General features: G+C 41.9%; 1 protein-coding gene and 1 long non-coding RNA gene across 2 annotated transcripts in view; one reads left to right on the top strand and one right to left on the bottom strand.

Annotated features, from left to right (window-relative positions):
- LOC137335479 (uncharacterized) overlaps positions 1 to 2,296 on the bottom strand; it is a 65,103-nt gene extending 62,807 nt beyond the window's left edge. Inside the window, exon 1 of the long non-coding RNA XR_010966430.1 lies at positions 2,228 to 2,296. This is a non-coding gene — a long non-coding RNA (uncharacterized lncRNA). The remainder of the gene's footprint in view (positions 1 to 2,227) is intronic.
- Positions 2,297 to 2,646: 350 nt separating this feature from the next.
- exoc3 (exocyst complex component 3) overlaps positions 2,647 to 19,216 on the top strand; it is a 28,174-nt gene continuing 11,604 nt past the window's right edge. The window contains exons 1-6 of the mRNA XM_068000808.1: positions 2,647 to 2,822; positions 5,921 to 5,969; positions 7,505 to 7,678; positions 8,865 to 9,084; positions 15,658 to 16,339; positions 17,244 to 17,361. Of these exons, the coding sequence (XP_067856909.1) occupies positions 7,535 to 7,678; positions 8,865 to 9,084; positions 15,658 to 16,339; positions 17,244 to 17,361 (1,164 nt within the window). The 5' untranslated portion in view covers positions 2,647 to 2,822; positions 5,921 to 5,969; positions 7,505 to 7,534. The remainder of the gene's footprint in view (positions 2,823 to 5,920; positions 5,970 to 7,504; positions 7,679 to 8,864; positions 9,085 to 15,657; positions 16,340 to 17,243; positions 17,362 to 19,216) is intronic.

The following is a 19,216-nucleotide window of genomic DNA, read 5'->3' as shown; positions in this document are numbered from 1 at the left end:
CCTCTCAACATCTACCCTATCGAGTCCCCTCTGAATCTTGTATGATTCAATAAAATCTCCTCTCATTCTTCTAAACTCCAATGAGTATAGACACAACCTGTTCAATCTTTCCTCATAAGACAACCCTTCCATCCCCAGAATCAACCTAGTGAACCTTCCCTGAACTGCCTCCAATGCAAGTATGTCCTTCCTTAAATAAGGGTACCAGAACTGTGCGCAGTACTCCAGGTGTGGTCTCACTAGCACCCTGTACACTTGTAGCATGACTTCCCTGCTTTTATACTCCATCCCCCTAGAAATAAAGGCCAATATTCCGTTTGCCTTCTGGATTACTTGCTGCACCTGTATGTTGACTTTTTGTGTTTCATGTACGAGGACACCCATTCTCCATTCAAATAATATTTTGCATTTTTATTTTTCCTCCCAAAGTGGACGACTTCACGTTTTCCCACGTTATATTCCATCTGCCAAATTTTTGCCCATTCGCTTAACCTGTCAATATCACTTTGCGTCCTCATCGCAACTTGCTTTTCCACCTATCTTTGTGTCATCAGCAAATATGGCCACAAGACACTCTGTTCCTTCATCCAAGTCATTGATATATATTGTAAATAGTTGGTGCCCCAGCACTGAGCCCTGCAGCACCCCACTAGTTGCAGATTTCCATTTTGAAAATGATCCTTTTATCCCGACTCTTTGTTTTCTGTTAGTTAGCCAATCCTCTATCCATGCCAGTATATTACCCCCAACACCATGAGCTCTTATCTTGTGCAGTAATCTTTTATGTGGCACCTTATCGAATGCCTTTTGGAAATCCAAATATACTGCATCCATTGGTTCCCCTTTATCCACCCTGCCTGTTACTTCCTCAAAGAACTCTAATAAATTTGTCAGACATGGTTTCCCCTTCATAAAACCATGTTGACACTCCTTGATTGTATTATGAGTCTCCAAATGTCCTGCCAGTACTTCCTTAATAATGTATTCTAGCATTTTCCCAATGACAGATGTTAGGCCACCTGGTCTATAGTTACCTGCTTTCTGTCTCACTCACATAGGAATAGGAATAGGCCATTGAGCCCCTCGAGCCTCTTCCACCATTCAATTAGATCTTCGAGCCATTCCTCCATTCACCACAACATTTCTGCAGCTACTGATCTGCTCAATCACACCTTCACCTCTACCTTTGATGCCCTTGTCCCCATTAAAACCGTTACTCTCTCTCACCCTGATCGCTCCCCCTGGTACGGCCCACATCTCCGCTCCCTTAAGTGCAGGGGACGCAGACTTGAACGTTTATAGCAGACAATCGGTTTAGCCATTCATCGCCAGATCTGGCTGGACCACATAAAGCACCATCGGGTCATGCTCTCCTCTGCCAAAACTGCTCACTATTCCAGGATCATCCTGGAACGCAAAGACAACCCCCGGCTTCTCTTCCCCACTACAATCTGTCTTCTTAAACACCTCTCCCCTGCCCCCTCACCTCCAAAAACAAGTGCAAGGAGCACATGGACTTCTTTGTCACTAAGATTGAGACCATCCGTTCAGCTGCCTCTGTCACTTCCCTCCCTTCCCCTAGCCCACCAAGCCAATCTTCCCCATGGTTCCCTCCTGCCGTAGCCCTGAACTCACATCTTTCTCTAGTTTCTCTCCCGTCTCCTCTCATGCCCTCTCTGAGCTCGTGTTGACCACGAGACCCACCTCCTGCTCCCTCGGCCCTATTCCCACCAAACTGCTATCAGCATGAGCTGATAAAAACTCCCACCAAACTCCCCTGTATATTGGAGGAGTGAGGCCTCCACATTGAGCAACCTCTCACCTCGCTTTTGACTCTGAAAACACTCCACCCCAGGCCAACTCAGCAATTGACTTGTGGTCCCCTTCAAATATGTGGCCCCCATGAACGGGCACTGCAAGATCATGCAGGGGGCTGTAGCTGTTTCTCTGAGGCTGAATTTGATAAACCCACAGCATTGACTATTTTACATGATTTGAGCTGCAAGGTGGGTTTAGTGAGGGCGCATTTCATTCAACGAGAATGGGTGAGGGTGACGTCATTGGCAGTGACGTCATTGGCAGAGCCGTGGCTTTACACAAGAAGACGTCACCGGCCGATCTAAAACCGGAAAGGGGGGGGGAAAGAGACCGGGACCACATTCTCCTTCTCTTACCCCCCCGCCCCTTTAGACCTGGATTACATTCTCTCCTCTCCCTTAAGGACTACCTGCATCGGCTGCATTTTCGGTGCTCGGCCTCCGGTCCGCGCTATGACTGAACGGCAGCCGGGACAGTTGGCGACCTGCAATTCGCATGCGCGGCACACGTGGTCAGGGTCCGAGTGCGCACGCGCCGCATCGATAGCCCCCCCCCATGCAGTTATAAACAATTTTACAACACCAAGTTATAGTCCAGCAATTTTATTTTAAATTCACAAGCTTTCGGAGGCTTCCTCCTTCGTCAGGTGAACGATGTGAAAATGAAATCCTCGAAACTTGGTGTTGTAAAATCGTTTACAATTGTCAACCCCAGTCCATCACCGGCATCTCCACACCGATGCAGTTAGTCCACGACGGCTCGTCACAGCGTAAGAGGGCGGAGCCGCGGTGCGCTTTGGGATATGTAGTTTCTCCCCGGAAGGCCGGGTGAACTACATCTCCCGTCGGCCGCCGCGGTTTCCGGGCTTGCGGTGACGGTTGGAGGGTCGGGTGGCGGGGCGGCGCGGCGCGCTGACTTGGTTTGAATGTGGGTTCTGTTCTATTCCGTTATTTCCCCCACCCTCTCTCTCTCTCTCGCGCCGCAACGCCCGCCGCTTCCACCAGGTAAGAGGCCGCGCGGACAGGGGGCGTGGGGTTAGGGCCGAGCCGAGCCGGGCCCCGGGCCTGTCGTGCGGTTCAGGGAGAGGCATCAAAAGCAAGCCCGGTCAGTGAGCCGAGAGCTGGGGTCCCACTCCAGCCCCAGGGTCGGGCTGTCAGTGTCATCAGAGCCCCAGGGTCCGTGTCATTGGAGTCACTAGCTCTGGGAGTCTATGTCGTTGCAGTGCCTCGTTGAAGTCTCACCGCCTAGCATTCCCCAAATCCAGCAACCTGTGCCATTGCATTCCCCAAATCCAGCAACCTGTGCCATTGCATTCCCCAAATCCAGCAACCTGTGCCATTGCATTCCCCAAATCCAGCAACCTGTGCCATTGCAGTCTCAGGGCTTGGGCACTGAGTAAGCACTCATTACAGTTCCAGAATCTGGCACTCTGTGACATTGCTGCCCCACAACATTGTGTTATTACTCACCCATGTGTTGTTAATCGTCACTACCCCAGGGTTGGCAGGATGCATTATTAGTGTCCAATAGTCCAGTGTCATGTCAGAATCTTAGGGTCCAGCACCGCTTATCCTTTTGGTCCCAGGGTGTTGTGGCTAATGTAACACACGGTAGTGCACTGTATTCTAGTATTGCTGTACCACGAGAGATAAGAACATAAGAATTAGGAGCAGGAGCAGGCCACGTGGTCCCTCTAGCCTGCTCTGCCATTCAATAAGATCATGGCTGATCTTCGACCTCAACTCCACTTTCCCGCCAGATCCCCATATCCCTTGATTTCCCCTCGAGTCCAAAAATCTATCTATCTCAGCCTTGAACATTGTCAATGACTGAGCATCCACAGCCCTCTGGGGTAGAGAATTTCAAAGATTCACAACCCTCTGAGTTAAAAGTTCCTCCTCATCTCAGTCTTAAATGACAGACCCCTTATCCTGAGACTATGCTGTACTATCAGAGTGGAGATGGAATTCTGGGAGGATATATTGGGAGCTTTTGTTCCACCTGAATAGGCAGACGGCCTTGGTTTAATAAAAGACGGCATCTCCGACAACACACACTCTCAGTACTGTACTGGAGTGTCAGGCTCGTTTATGCACTCAAGTCCTGCAATGGGGATTGAACCCACAACCTTCTGATGTTCAAAGGTCAGAATGCTGCTACCACTGAACCAAGGTGGCACTTATTAACAGTGTCCCTGCAGAATCCCATCCCAATTCACCCATTCTGATTGCTCGTCTCAGATTTATATTACTAGTGGGGAATGACCACTAGTTTATGATAGTTACTAACAAAATGAAATATAACTTTTTGTTTCATTTATATATTTTGATTTGACAGGTTGGTAGAACGACTCTTTGTAATACCTGCTACCAGTGTCAATGTATACTTTTAATTTATTGCAGAATCTTTTAGTTACAGAAATGGCTAATTACTACCTGTAATTTTTTTTAACTGATGAATGTTTATGTAGTTTCAGTTCAAACTGCTTCCCATACAAAATCAACTTCTTTTACCCATTCCCGGGGATTTTTCCAGCTTTAAGTGCCAATTAATTCCAAGTAGCAAAATTGTAAATGCAGTTGTGTTGTGGAATATATTTGCAATCAGACACTGTTTTCTCAATCAGGGGTGATGGTATTTGATGTAGGGAGCTGAAGTATTTCACTTCTCACAATTCCAAGTTGATCCCTGCTGCAGATAAATTTGTGCCTTTCTTGAAAGAAGTACTTTTCTTTAAAAAGCATGACTTATTTCTTTCAGCCACTTAACTGTTTTGCCAAACATCCCTAGTCTGTCGCCAAATGTGATAATCACTCTTTGTGGCTCTGCACTTCAACTCTTCCTTCCTGTCCTCCTTCTGTCTTTCTGCCTTTTGCCTCATATACTGTTCCAACCACATTCAACACAAACTTTAGGACAGTGTCTTCTCTTTCTCACTCTGCAGCCCTCTGGTCTGAACACTAACACTCCCTTTAGCAACTTCAGACCTTAGCTGCCTCTCCTTCACCTTCCACTGCTTTCCTCCTATTTTGGAGCTATTTTCACTTTGGAGGGTGGAATTTCCTGTATATTTGCACCCAGGAAATTTGGGCGCGTGTGTGCTACACATGTACACGCTGCGCCGGATTTCTTCGCTCTTCAGACCGTCTGTTGATCCTTGCGACCGAATGCATTTCTGCTCATTATAATGGCTCTGAGTACACACAAATTTCTTGCAATTACGCTGGTTCAAAACGGGTGTAAAATTAAGCTCAGAATTTCAGTCACAGAAGGAACCATTCATTTTTCCGGTGTTTTATTGTGTTAATTTTTATTTGCAGTTTAAAAAAAAGTATCCTCAGAGATCTGCTCTGTATTTTCTGTTTCTTTGAATGCATTTTTATGGCATCAAATATATGTCACATTAAAAATTGAAAAGCTTCCCCGGTTGCATGTTCTTAAACATGCTGTGCCGAATATGCATGAATGATGGTTCAATGGTTTGAAACTTTAATTTTTATACTTAAAGAAGCAATATTATAAATGGTGTCAGGCGAAGGAGTTTGTAACATGCTTCTGCAACTCCCTGAGCTGGCAGCTTCTTCATTCCCAAAGTACAAAACCTTCAACAAATACCAGAAGCAGAAGGATCCATCATTCATACAGTATTCTCTCATTTGGATACTATTAGGTACTTCAGCATGTTTTTTGTTGAGAAACGTAGGTGATTGGGCCAAGTCTATGATGCAGTAGAGCACCAAGATTAAAAAGGTAGAAGAGAAAACTAGTTAAATCAAGAACCAGTGATTCGTTGATTTTGGGCATGGGTTTTAAAATTGTAGAAGATTGTAGGAGGGAGGGAAGATAATGAGTTCCACAGCTTTGAGGTTCTGAGTGAGTTAGGGGAGGAGATGGCATAATGTGTCTTGATTTAAACACAGTAATGATGCAGGGCAGAGGAAGAGTGTGCAGGATGGCACATTCAAAGCTTGGAGGAACAAGAGAAGAAAGTTCAGAGGAGCAATGGCCTTAGTAATGACACTTATTCCAAATTGCAACTATAATAGAGATACCTGGATTCTACCTTAAACACTTTAAATTTCTGATTTTTCTAATCATGCAGGTTGGACCTGTGGCATCAGAATTCACCTATCAATTAATAGAAAAGTGAAGTAAGTACAACATATAGAAAATCTTTCACCTTATCTGTTCTAGTCCAATACGCGTTTCCTTGTAAAAACATTCATATTGATTACCTAGAACTAATATCCAGGAGTTACTTAGATTCACTAAAGCAAACAGCATTTTAAAAAGGTACTTTTTAAAAATCATTGTTTACTGTTGTCACAATGATTTCCAAATTATGGAGGGTGTGTGAAATTTTTGTCTTTGAGCCAAAAATAATCTAGTAGTACAAACAGAGGTGTTACCCTTCAAACTTGGGCTGTGTTTGGAGAGAGCATTTTGAGCTGCATGATACCTAGGTAAAGTACTGATTTGTGGTAGTGGTGTTGACAATTTAAGGTTAAGAGCAGAGAATCACATGAGAAGCATATTGTATATTGAATGTATTGGTTTAAGTGTGAATTTTTCTATAACGTATTGGTACCATTTCACAAAATAATCTGAGTGATGATTCATCATGGGGTTAGGTATTGATTGTTACACTGGGCCACAGAAGACAAAAAAGAAAAACACTTCACCCACAAGGCATTGGGGAATACTTATGGTGCACACATCCCTTTAAGAATGGTTCCTAAGTGCTATTGTACTGCACAATGCTATCTTTCTCCTGGATTTGAAAATAAGACGTTTTTTCTTTCCATAGTCTTATTATTCCGTCCAGCAGATGTCCTTTCTCAACTAGGTGGTGGCGTGATTGCAGTTAGCCTTGTGTGAAAGTGGTATGGGGTGATTGGACCACTTAAAAAAAATATATAAAATTCCCTTACTCTCTGTGAAGACGGCCTCTGTGAACTCGCTGTGTAGGCAAGTGTTGTCTTGACACCTGTATCCTACTCGTGTTATTGGAGAGGGTGAGAAATTTGGAGGATTCTCTGCAACCATTGTTGCGGCTGGCTACAAACTGCATTGGCATAGAGTAGGAGCAGGTTGCTTGCCTGCATGTTTAGTTGGTGAGTGGTGTGTATAGTTGCTCATCCAGGTGTCTGATACGTGCAGAAACCATCACTATGAGGCTCCCAATTCAAGCTGAGCCTTCCCTGGAATGCACACACACCTCCCTATACAGACACATCCCAATTACTTGAGTCCGGGCAGCTTAGGTACAAGTTGGCAGAGCCAAGGCCTAAGGTGTGCAGGAGTACTGCTGGACCTAGCTAAAACCACCCAGTTCACCAGACTGCTTGTCTCGCTAGGATTACCCTACCCATTCAAGCTTATGAGGTATCTGGATCCAAGTGACAGGTCTACCTCCATGTTCCAGGCTGGCTGGTTGATCAACAGTGTCCTTGAGTAGGGAACAATGTGTGACATGCGAGAATCGAAAGATTAAGGGGAGTGGAATAAAATAACTGAAAATGGTAGGGTGGGCTAAGTGTAAATTAAAACAAAACATTTAAAGTCTGTCCCAATGTCAAAGGTTTATAGTCTGATTTTGTGTGATATTTAATTTTCTCATTAAATTGGATGGGGAGGGAGGATTTAAGTGTTAACTTATACAAATATCGTGCACGTTATTCCGAAGGATTCAACACTTGCAGTAGACATTGTGAACATGGAAGAAACTGACCGGGAAGCTGTGTCGACAGCCGCACAACGAGTGGCTGGGATGCTGCAGCGACCTGATCAGCTGGACAAAGTGGAGCAGTATCGCAGACGGGAGGCTCGAAAGAAGGCCTCCGTGGAAGCCAGGCTAAAGGTCAGTATACCAAAAGAGGGGGGAAACTACGTTCACTTTGCATCTGCATTGCAAAGAAGGGGTCTTGAACATGTTTTGCTGCAATACCCTATAAGCAATAACCTTACTAATAACTAGTCAATCTCCTGTGGCATTGCACATGGGGAGAACAAGACTTCAAGTGAAAGGTGGGTGATAGTTGGACCAGGGTGCACAGAAATAATTCAGCCCCCATTTTAAATTCATTCATTCTGGCTTTATTTTTATATGTCCACATTTGTAATGGGACCTGCCTATGTAAATTTGTTGTGCTGTAACTACTCCGTTCTTCCAATGGTGTCGTAATTGCAGTGTGACAAGTTTACATAACCATATCCATTATAAGTGTGGACATGGTCATTTATAATGGATGACATTGACGGGAAGTAACTACAATTGCAAGACTTTTAATATAGATGTTTCTTAAAGCTGCTCTAAGTAAAATGTGAATTGGAACAGGCTGGGTTTTCTCCTTCCCTGCTAGGTTTTCAGTAGCATTTTTTATATCCAAAACTAAAACTAAATCTATTTCCTAACTTAAAAACTAAAATTATATATTTTAAGTGGAAAAAAATAATGTTCAAAACAATATTTCAAAGTAACCATTAAGAGTAATTTAATTAAATTGTTGTACTGAAGGTTGTGACTTTTTAGATACTTACTTTTACTAATTACATCAGAACCCATTCATGGACTATTGCATGCATTAATTGGTTTGTGAAAATTGCCATTTTAGACACTATTTTTAACTGCTGCCAGCACAAACTGTTTTAATTGTATTTAGTTCAGTTCACAATAAGACCAGTTTTAAATGCGCTAGCCTCGTTTCCATTTTGAGGAATCTGCCATTTCTTTGCACCCGCTGGATCATTGGGACTTAATCTCCCCGTGACCCAGGACCTACCTGCCCTCAAACGGTACATAGCTCATAGAAGTTAAAACATGGAAACAGGCCCTTCAGCCCAACCAGTCCTTGTCAACATTTACCCTCCACACAAACAGGCCTAATCGCTTCAGAACAGAACGGTATCTTTCTCATTTTTATTCTTCAAACTGGATGTGTCCAAATTTGGACCATAAACTTACACAGAGATTTCTGAGCTTCTGTAATTAGATGTGTGTTCCTCCCACCCATTCTTACAAATATTGCTTTTTAATTGTCTTTCAGGCAGCCATCCAGTCCCAGTTGGATGGAGTACGGACAGGGCTCAGCCAACTTCACAATGCCTTGAATGATGTTAAGGACATCCAGCATTCCCTGGCAGATGTCAGTAAGGACTGGAGACAGAGCATTAATACTATAGAGAACCTGAAAGATGTGAAAGATGCTGTGGTCCAGCACAGCCAGCTGGCAGCTGCTGTCGAAAACCTGAAAAATATTTTTTCAGGTAACTTTGTGTTTGTACTTATGGCAAATGATGGTCCTCATGAGAATTTAAGCTGAAGTAGAAAAAATCCCCACCTAAGATTGTAATTGGACATGAACTGAATTTCCATAACAAACATTATGGGTTCAGTGTTTTGGAATCCCATTGCAGCGCCACTTCTGGTAGAAAGGTGTAATTACAGTGTAAACAATTTTACAACACCAAGTTATAGTCCAGCAATTTTATTTTAAATTCACAAGCTTTCGGAGATTTTCTCCTTCCTCAGGTAAATGAGGAAGGAGAAAATCTCCGAAAGCTTGTGAATTTAAAATAAAATTGCTGGACTATAACTTGGTGTTGTAAAATTGTTTACAATTGTCAACCCCAGTCCATCACCGGCATCTCCACATCATAATTACAGTGTGACAAGGTTATAGACAGATTCCATTATAAATGTGGATATAGGAATTTAAAATGGCATTATATAAAATTAAGGACAGAGTGTATACGACTTGAAAATGGGCACTGAATTGCATTTGCGTATCCTGGCCCAATTATCCCCTGGAATCTAATCCCCCTTCACCTGAAGACTACACTTAAATTCCTGTTTGTAACGTCACAGATGATCAACTAGAAATAGTAAAGCACAAAATTTAAACAATGTTAAAATAGTGCTGTGATAGATTCCAAATGTGATTCATTGTTTAAAATAGAATTACTTGTCCCTCAAGATTATGAAAAGAATCGTCAGATGCAGTTCCCACATTAGATTGAGGAAGACAATTCCACAATGACGCAGCTTGAACCAGAAAAAAATTGAATCACTCTTAGGAAGTCAGTTGGCACTCTTGCTACTAATGATGCAATAATTATTTTCCCACAATTTCTTGCACTGTTGGGCTTACAGTATGTTATTTCAAGTATGTATTTTTAATTTCATTTATCTATCTTGAAATTTTATGCGGCAGTTTCGTACTGAACAAACACTGAAGTCCATCAGGCCTTTTTGGTGTAGTTGAATTTTTGGAGCCTGCCACCCCAAGTGCTTTCTAGTTGCAGGAAGAAAATTTCCCACAAATTTTTTCCGCGTGCAATACTCTACAGCACAGAAGGAGGCCATTCGGCCCATCTTGCTTGTGCCAGCTCTTTGAAAGAACTATCCAATTAATCTCACTCCCCTGCTCTTTCCCTGTAACCCTGCACGTTTTTCCTTTTCAAGTATATGTCCAATTCTCTTTTGAAAGTTACTATTGAATCTGCTTCCACCACCCTTTCAGGCAGTGCAATCGAGGTCATAACAACTCACTGAGTAAAAAAGACTCTCCTCATTTGCCAATTATCTTAAATCTGTGTCCTTTGGTTACTGACCCTCCTGCCGGTGGAAACAGTTTCTCCCTATCTACTCTATCAAAACCCCTCATAATTTTGATCACCTCATTAAATCTCCCCTTAACCTTCTTTGCTATAAGGAGAACAATCCCAGCTTCTCTCATCTCCATATAACTGAAGTCTCTCATCCCTGGTATTCTGGTAAATTTCCTTTGCACCTTCCCCAAACTGTAGTGCCCAGAATTGGGCACAGTACTCCAGCTGAGGCCAAACCAGTGATTTATAAGGATAATTTACTCATTTGCCATTTTTTAATAATGGATAGGATAGATCATTTAAGGATTTGCACAGTGTTTTGGGATGTAAAAAAGTGTAACCACATTGTTCCACCACCCCCCCCCCCCCACCACCAAAGCATTATCCATTAAAATGCTACTCTAGCCACAACGTTTCTGTGCTAACTGTGTAGTTTTACAGTTTTAGTATCATAAGTGTATCTCTGACCTTGAGAAACCAATGAGAAGGGTCAAAACCTATGTTGCAGAAGGCTACCAAGATCGAACAGAGTAAAAGAGAAGCTGAGGAAATTATGAGGTAGTGAAGGGGTGACACCATGCTTGGGCTTTGAAAGACTGAATATTGTAGGAAGAAGGAAAGACATGAGGGAAAGGAAAGAGTTGCACACGTCTGGGATAAAATGAATTAGAGAAGGAGATTGTGCGATGAGTCTTGATTTTAACACAATGATGATAAAGGGGGGGCGGGGGCGCGAGAGTGTAGGACAGTATATATGGAACTTAGAAGAAGCAAGTAAGGAAAGCTGAAATTAACACTGACCATAATAGTGTCGCTAAAGTAGAGAAAGTCGAGAAAGGTTGCAATGGAGAGGGGGATTTAGAGACTAGACTTGAGAGAAGATTTTTCTTCTATTCTGCCCAGAGTGCAAGAAAAATGCTGGAAGAGCCTCCCCAGATATGGAAATAGTATTCAAGTCTTGGGTGGGCATCAGAATTATAGAAAATAAAGAGATGCTGAGGAGATGTTTGTTACAGAAGAGGAATCCCAGCTTCATGGATGCAGCTTTATCAATGGAGAAGGTATGGGAGAACCATTTGAAATCAGAGAAGATATGCCAAGAATGTCGATAGATAAAGAAAGAGTAAAGGTGGAGCCATCAAAACTAAAGAATGGTAGTGATTTTTTAGACTCGAGAGATCTGGAAAAGCAAGAAAGTTGGGCTTCCCCCCCCAACCTGACCTGACAGAAACTGGCAAAACATGTGAAACCCAAGCAATTACGATTATTGATGCTGGGATTTAAACTGAACTCGGGATTGACAGTCCAGAATCTAAAGTAGTTACAGGGCATAACATGATCGAGTTCAATGTAAACAATTTTTACAACACCAAGTTATAGTCCAACAATTTTATTTTTAATCCCACAAGCTTTCGGAGGCTTCCCCCTTCCTCAGGTGGTGTGGAAATTTAATGTAGTGTTTGAAAGGGAAAAAAGTGAATCAGCTGCTAAGATTCTAGACTTGGGCAAGGCCGACTTCAATGGGATGAGACAGAGACTGTCCACAGTAAACTGGGCAAATCTGTTAATGGGTAAAACGACTGATGATCAGTGGGAAATGTTTAAAGAAACATTTAACGTGATACAGAATCGGTTTATACCCCTGAGGGGCAAGAACTCTACTAGCCAAAAAAAACAGCCATGGACAACTAAAGAGGTAAGGGACAGTATAATACATAAGGAAAGAGCATACAAAAAGGCAAAAAATGGTACAGATCCTGGCGAATGGGAAATATACAAAGATCAAGAAAGGGTCACAAAACAGATAGTATGAAAAGAAACTTGCAAGGCATATCAAAACCAATACGAAGAACTTTATAGTTATATTAGGAAAAAGAGGGTGGTCAGGAGCAGTGTTGGCCCCTTTAAAAACTGAAAGTGGGGATATTGTCATTGACAATGGGGAAATGGCAGACATGTTGAACAATTACTTTGCGTCAGTATTTACAGTCGAAAAAGAGGATAACATGCCGGAAATCCCAAGAAAACTTACATTGAATCTGGGACAGGGACTCAATAAAATTAACATAAGTAAAGCAACAGTAATGAAGAAAATAATAGCACTAAAGAGTGACAAATCCCCAGGACCAGATGGTTTCCATCCCAGGGTTTTAAAGGAAGTAGGTGAGCACATTGCGGATGCCCTAACTATAATCTTTCAAAGTTCTCTAGATTCAGGAACTGTCCCTTTAGATTGGAAAATTGCACATATCACTCCGCTTTTTAAGAAAGGAGAGAGAGGGAAACCGGGGAATTATAGACCAGTTAGCCTAACATCTGTTGTGGGGAAAATGCTGGAGTCTATAATTAAGGATAGGGTGACTGAACACCTCGAGAATTTTCAGTTAATCAGAGAGAGGTAGGTCGTGCCTGACAAACCTGATTGAATTTTTTGAAGAGGTGACTAAAGTAGTGGACAGGGGAATGTCAATGGATGTTATTTATATGGACTTCCAGAAGGCATTTGATAAGGTCCCGCATAAGAGACTGTTAGCTAAGATAGAAGCCCATGGAATCGAGGGAAAAGTACGGACTTGGTTAGGAAGTTGGCTGAGCGAAAGGCAACAAGAGAGTAGGGATAATGGGAAGGTACTCACATTGGCAGGATGTGACGTGGCGTCCCGCAGGGATCTGTCTTGGGGCCTCAATTATTCACAATATTTATTAACAACTTAGATGAAGGCATAGAAAGTCTCATATCTAAGTTTGCCGATGACACAAAGATTGGTGGCATTGTAAGCAGTGGAGATGAAAACATAAAATTACAAAGTGATATTGATAGATTAGGTGAATGGGCAAAATTGTGGCAAATGGAATTCAATGTAGACAAATGTGAGATCATCCACTTTGGATCAAAAAAGGATAGAACAGGGTACTTTCTAAATGGTAAAAAGTTAAAAGCAGTGGATGTCCAAAGGGACTTAGGGGTTCAGGTACATAGATCATTGAAGTGTCATGAACAGGTGCAGAAAATAATCAAGAAGGCAAATGGAATGTTGGTCTTTATATCTAGAGGACTGGAGTACAAGGGGGCAGAAGTTATGCTGCAGCTATACAAAACCCTGGTTAGACCGCACCTGGAGTACTGTAAGCAGTTCTGGGCACCGCACCTTCGGAAGGACATATTGGCCTTGGAGGGAGTGCAGCGTAGGTTTACTAGAATGATACCCGGACTTCAAGGGTTAAGTTACGAGGAGAGATTACACAAATTGGGGTTGTATTCTCTCGAGTTTCGAAGGTTAAGGGGTGATCTGATCGAAATTTATAAGATATTAAGGGGAACAGATAGGGTGGATAGAGAGAAACTATTTCCGCTGGTTGGGGATTTTAGGAGTAGGGGGCACAGTCTAAAAATTAGAGCCAGACCTTTCAGGAGCGAGATTAGAAAACATTTCTACACACAAAGGGTTGTAGAAGTTTGGAACTCTCTTCCGCAAACAGCAGTTGATACTAGCTCAATTGCTAAATTTAAATGTGAGATAGATAGCTTTTTGGCAACCAAAGGTATTAAGGGATATGGGCCAAAGGCAGGTATATGGAGTTAGATCACAGATCAGCCATGATCTTATCAAATGGCGGAGCAGGCACGAGGGGCTGAATGGCCTACTCCTGTTCCTATGTGATTTCCTATGTGCTATTTTGTTTGAATAATTTGAATTAATTGTGGAAAGAATCATTTTTTTAAACTTTTGTATGGGAATCAAATCTAAACAACTGGTAATTTCTTTGAAGATTTCTCCCTGTAGCTTTACAAGCATTCTACCAAAATATCTTTACAAGTATTAATATCAATCTGATGAAAATGGCTGAGATTGCGCCTAACATATTTTTCCCGGCAGTCACTTTTTATTGTAATTAAGTCAGATCTCTTTGTTAAAAGAAAAATAATAACAAAAGAGATCATCATGTTGAGTTTGCACTGTCACACTTGTAGCTTGCAGTCTGATAAATAGTTTGACTGGTATTCATGCTTGTCAATGGTTAAGTATTCTGCACAGGGTGTGGTACCACCAGGGCAAAGAAAATCAACGAGATGTGTTCATTGATAGGGGCTAGTCATTAGGATATACCCCTCTTTATATTCCCTAAATTACTTTCTCCTCAGGCAGTTTACCAACTGTACAGAGACAGCGAGTATGCGTCTGAAATGTTGCTGTTGAACTGGTCGATAGGAGATGTGAACGAATAACCCAGTGATGCCTTTCTATCTTACTGCTGTGCACTTGCCCACAATGACATGAATAACAACTGAGTAGATTGGGGGATCGTGGACAGTCACCTTGCCGTTCCATGACACCCATCTATAGCCAACTTTCCTCACACATATTGATATATACTGGAGGAACAGTTAGATTTAGGTAGGATTAATTTTTGTGACATTACAGCAAGGTATGTTCAAACACTGAGTTCTATGTCCATCTTCGCAAACACATTTATATCTGTGGGTATGAATTCAGTCACTCTCCCAAGGAAGTAGGAAGCGTGGAATTGGGCAGTCCTCTTTTTAAAAAAAAAAATGAATCCTGTGCATTTAGCACATCCAAAAATATAAACCAATGGGAGAAGAATTACCATATGTAACAACATTGTGACTGCATTTTTACTGTTGCTATGCATGCTGACCAGTGCAGTTCTCTTCATCCCCTTGCATTCCATATTATCACCGTGAGAAAAAGTGACATTCATTAAATAAATACAGGTGGGTTGTAACATACAGAGAGGTTATCTGCCAATGAGAATAAATAAAATGTGATATCTCAGCCTGCATTGTCTGAACTTTTTTTTATTCAGAAGCATATGAGTTTACAGCACAAGAGGAGGCTGTTTGGCCCATTGTGACTTTGCTGGCTTCAAATATTTATCTAATTTTTCTGTAAATGATTGAGTCTCTACCTCAATCCTCTGTGTAAAGAAATTTATCCTAACTTCTCTCCTCACTCTCTTAGTAAAAGATTTTTAAAACATTATTTGAAATTATGATCCTCAGTCGAAAGATTTTTTTCAATATTTGTATTAGTGCGCAGCAATATTACTGGCAACCCAATGACCATAAACCAGCTAACATTTTGACGAAAGGTCTTCAACCTGAAACGTTAACTCTGCCTCTTTATCCACAGATGCTGCCTCACTTGCTGAGCTTTTCCAGCATTTTCTGTTTTTATTTAACGTTCCTTATTGTCTGGTTTTCAGTTCCAGAGATTGTGCAAGAGGCCTGTGAACTGATTGAGCGAGGAGAGCTGCTTTTAGCCCATCGAAAGCTGATGGACCTGGAGTGTTCCCGCGATGACCTTATGTATGAGCAGTACCGTATGGATAGCAAGAACACGCATGATATGAAACTCATCCAGGCCTACTTCACTGAGGTGCAGAACCTCTCTGAGCAAATGGGCAAGCAGATTTGGATGCTGGTGCAAAGGTCTTCGGTTACGGTTCGCAGTGACCCAGCCCAGCTTGTCTCAATGATTCGAATCATTGAGAGAGAAGAAAAAATTGACAAGCGGATGCTTGACCGGCAGAAACAGACGGGCTTCATTCCTCCCGGTAGACCGAAAAAGTGGAAAGACAAATTGTTTTCGGTGCTAGAGCAGACTGTTGCCAATCGGATTGAGGCCAGTCAGTCTGACACGCGGGAGCTAGACAAAATGTGGCTCGTGCGTCACCTGGAGCTTACCCGCAAGTATGTTCTCGAGGACTTGCTGGTTATGAAGAACCTGATGGTGCAGTGCTTTCCTCCTCACTACAACATCTTCAAAAGACTTTTGAATTTGTATCACCAGGGACTAGTGGCGCGTGTGGAGGAACTTGCCTCCGAGGAGTTGGAGGCCAATGAAATTGTTTCACTTCTGACCTGGGTTCTAAATACGTACCGCAGGTAAGAGTGTAATTTGACGGTGCGTGACATCACGTGCAGCTTCCCTTGTATAATTTCTCCCAGTATGGTGAGTTCCTAATCTGACCCTCGTTGTCAGGGAGTCAGGAGATAGAGATTTCCCAGTTGTTGGGGGGGGGAAAAAAGGGAGGAAAATTAGACGTCAGCTGAGGTATTTTTTTAACACAAAACCAGAAAGTGCTGGAAATACTCAGCGGGTCAGGCAGCATTCTGTGGAGAGAACAGATGAGTTAACATTTTGGGTTAACTGGAGGATATTACAAGCATTTAAAAAGGTACAGAATGAAGGGGCGGGAAACACACACACACACACACACACACACACACATGAAAAGAAATCAAATTAATTTTACAATGCTTAAGTGGAAAAGAGGGGATGGTTAAATACAGAAGTGATATTAGCCTGAGGCAGAATGAGAGAAATTAAAGACTTTAATGCATAATAGAGAACATGTGAATAGGTGCAGAAGGTGGGGGATGAGGTAGGAGTGGAATCATGAAAAACTGGCAAGTGGGAGTAGGCTTCAGTGACCATGGCCCTGGGAGAAGAAAAGTGCTGGTTGACACGAAGTGTACAGGCCGTCCCGCAAACACCCTGCCTCATAAGGTATCTTTGACTCCTGATGAAGGTGTCAAAGCTGCCAGGCATTATTAGGATTCCCAAATTCTTCTTAATTCCTGTTGAATTGAGCTGATTTTCTGCTGCCCCAGTCTTGTTCTCTGCACACAGTGGAGAAAATAGAGAGAAGTACAAAGTCAGACACAATCTGCCAGATTTTGTTTGCAGTGACATGTTCTGATTGTTTAAGTTAAACTTTATTGAACTTAGGTTGTTTATTTTTGTTTCTAATTGAATTCTATGTTACATTCTGATGTCTTTTTATAGTGGGGATATGATGGGACACCCAGACCTAGTTCCAGAGGTGGACGTGAAGAGCCTGGAACCCTTACTGTCGAGTGAAGTGACCGATATGCTTCTCAGCAAATACATGACTACCCTTAATGTGAGTGCACAACTTCTAAATAGGAGTCTCAACGGTGTGAGACCAGCATTTATACGCTTTCTGAAAAGTCTAAAGATTTACAGTGCATTTTCCACAAATTTTTCATGTTTTAATAGTCGAAGTCTGTGTGAAGAAACAAAAATACACCTTGATCTTTTTGCAAATCTAATAGAAGGTGTAAAACTGATTATCAGTGTCTGGGCACCACTTGGCTACAAAATCTTAACTGGCAGCCAAGTTTAACAATAGAGCACTCTTTTATCATTGCAAAATTCTGTTCCATTACTGGTTATTGAACATCTGGGACAGGGAGGCGATTATTCACTTGATCTTGGTTTGGAGTCATATGAAAATCTCTGTATTCTGGGTACCAGGAGGGCGTTAGTATGAAATTGGTAGGTGAGGGAGGACTGGTTCTTACAGTTTTAGTAACCTGCTCCATTTGACTTCTTTGTCTTCTGTTTCTGTGTTTTTTTTTAAACAGGCTGCCTTCTTGGTATACTTCTCTTGAAGTGAATAAAGCTCTGTGACAGCAAGTTAGTGGGAATTCACAGTAAAACATGAAGAGTTTGTGTTTCACAATTTTTTGAATACTTTAAACTGTAGTGAAAGATATTCCAAAATGCAAAGGATTTAATATGAACTTAAGCCAATTTATTATAAAAAATCATTATCTTATACAGAACATGGTGGGTATAATTTGATCATCATAAAAGGATTCACTTAACAGGAGTAAACAGATAAAAGGTTAAGAGAAGTGAATCCATTGATGGGTAGAGAATGGTTTTAGGAGATGGAGAGGCTGCATGAGGTGGCAGAGTCGGGGGAGGGAGGTGGCTGTGGATTTGGTTGGAAGAGTTTATGCGAAGGATGAGATTGAGTGAGAATAGGAGAAAAGAAAGAACTTGCATTTCTAAAGTGCCTTTTACATCATCAGGACCTCCCAAAGTACTTTGAAGCCAATTAATTACTTTTGAAGTACAGTCACTGTCATGTAGGCAAGGTCCCACAAACAGCAAATAAAAAGATTAATCAGTTAATCTGTTTTTGGTAATGTTGGTTGAAGGATAAATTTTGGCCAGGACATCTGCCTTACTTTTCCCAGTAATAATCTAGGTTCACCTTATTTATAACATTTATCATTTTATGCTCTTTGATTAGGTCCCCTTAACCACTACCACCTTTCTTAGCTCATCACTTTCTCAACACCCTTTCAACACATCTTGATTTGTGTATATATGGCCCACATTTTTTAGCCTTTGTGCAGGTTCAATTTGCCATGTGGATAGCATAGAAGGATATGCTGATAGGGTTAGGGAGGAGGCTCATGTGGAGCATAAACACCAGCATGGACCTGTTTCTGTGCTGTACATTCCATGTAATTCTATGTGTCTGTCCAGTTGCATAACCAATGTAAATCTTCCTGAAATGCTTTAGTTGGATCCTTCTCTACTTCTGTCCCTATTTTACTGTTGGCAATTTTAACAAGCTGACATTTAGTTCCAGTGTCAGCCGTTTATGTACTTTAGGAATGACCCCTCTAGACTCCACTCAGCATCTTCCTCCAAATATGACATTATGCATCTCATGAGTACTCTCTGTTTCCCATTTTTAACCAGTTTTGTTGTCCTGTCCAGTGTTCTCCCTATATTGATGTGGCTTTTAATTTAATTAAAAATCTTTCATTTGCAACTTTATTGGTTTTTTTGTAATCCTGAATAAACGTCATCATTGAGAGCGCTGCTATCTATTTTATTTTTAAGGCCTGGAAAGAAGTTGAGGAGGTTTGTCAGGCAGGATCTTTCCCTGCTCTAAATCAGTGGTGATCATTTCTTACTAAGGTCCTGCCGTACAG

The sequence above is a fragment of the Heptranchias perlo genome, chromosome 2 (genome assembly GCF_035084215.1).
Source record: "Heptranchias perlo isolate sHepPer1 chromosome 2, sHepPer1.hap1, whole genome shotgun sequence".
In the NCBI taxonomy this organism is placed as follows: domain Eukaryota; kingdom Metazoa; phylum Chordata; class Chondrichthyes; order Hexanchiformes; family Hexanchidae; genus Heptranchias; species Heptranchias perlo.
This window is presented reverse-complemented; position numbering and strand designations above follow the sequence as displayed.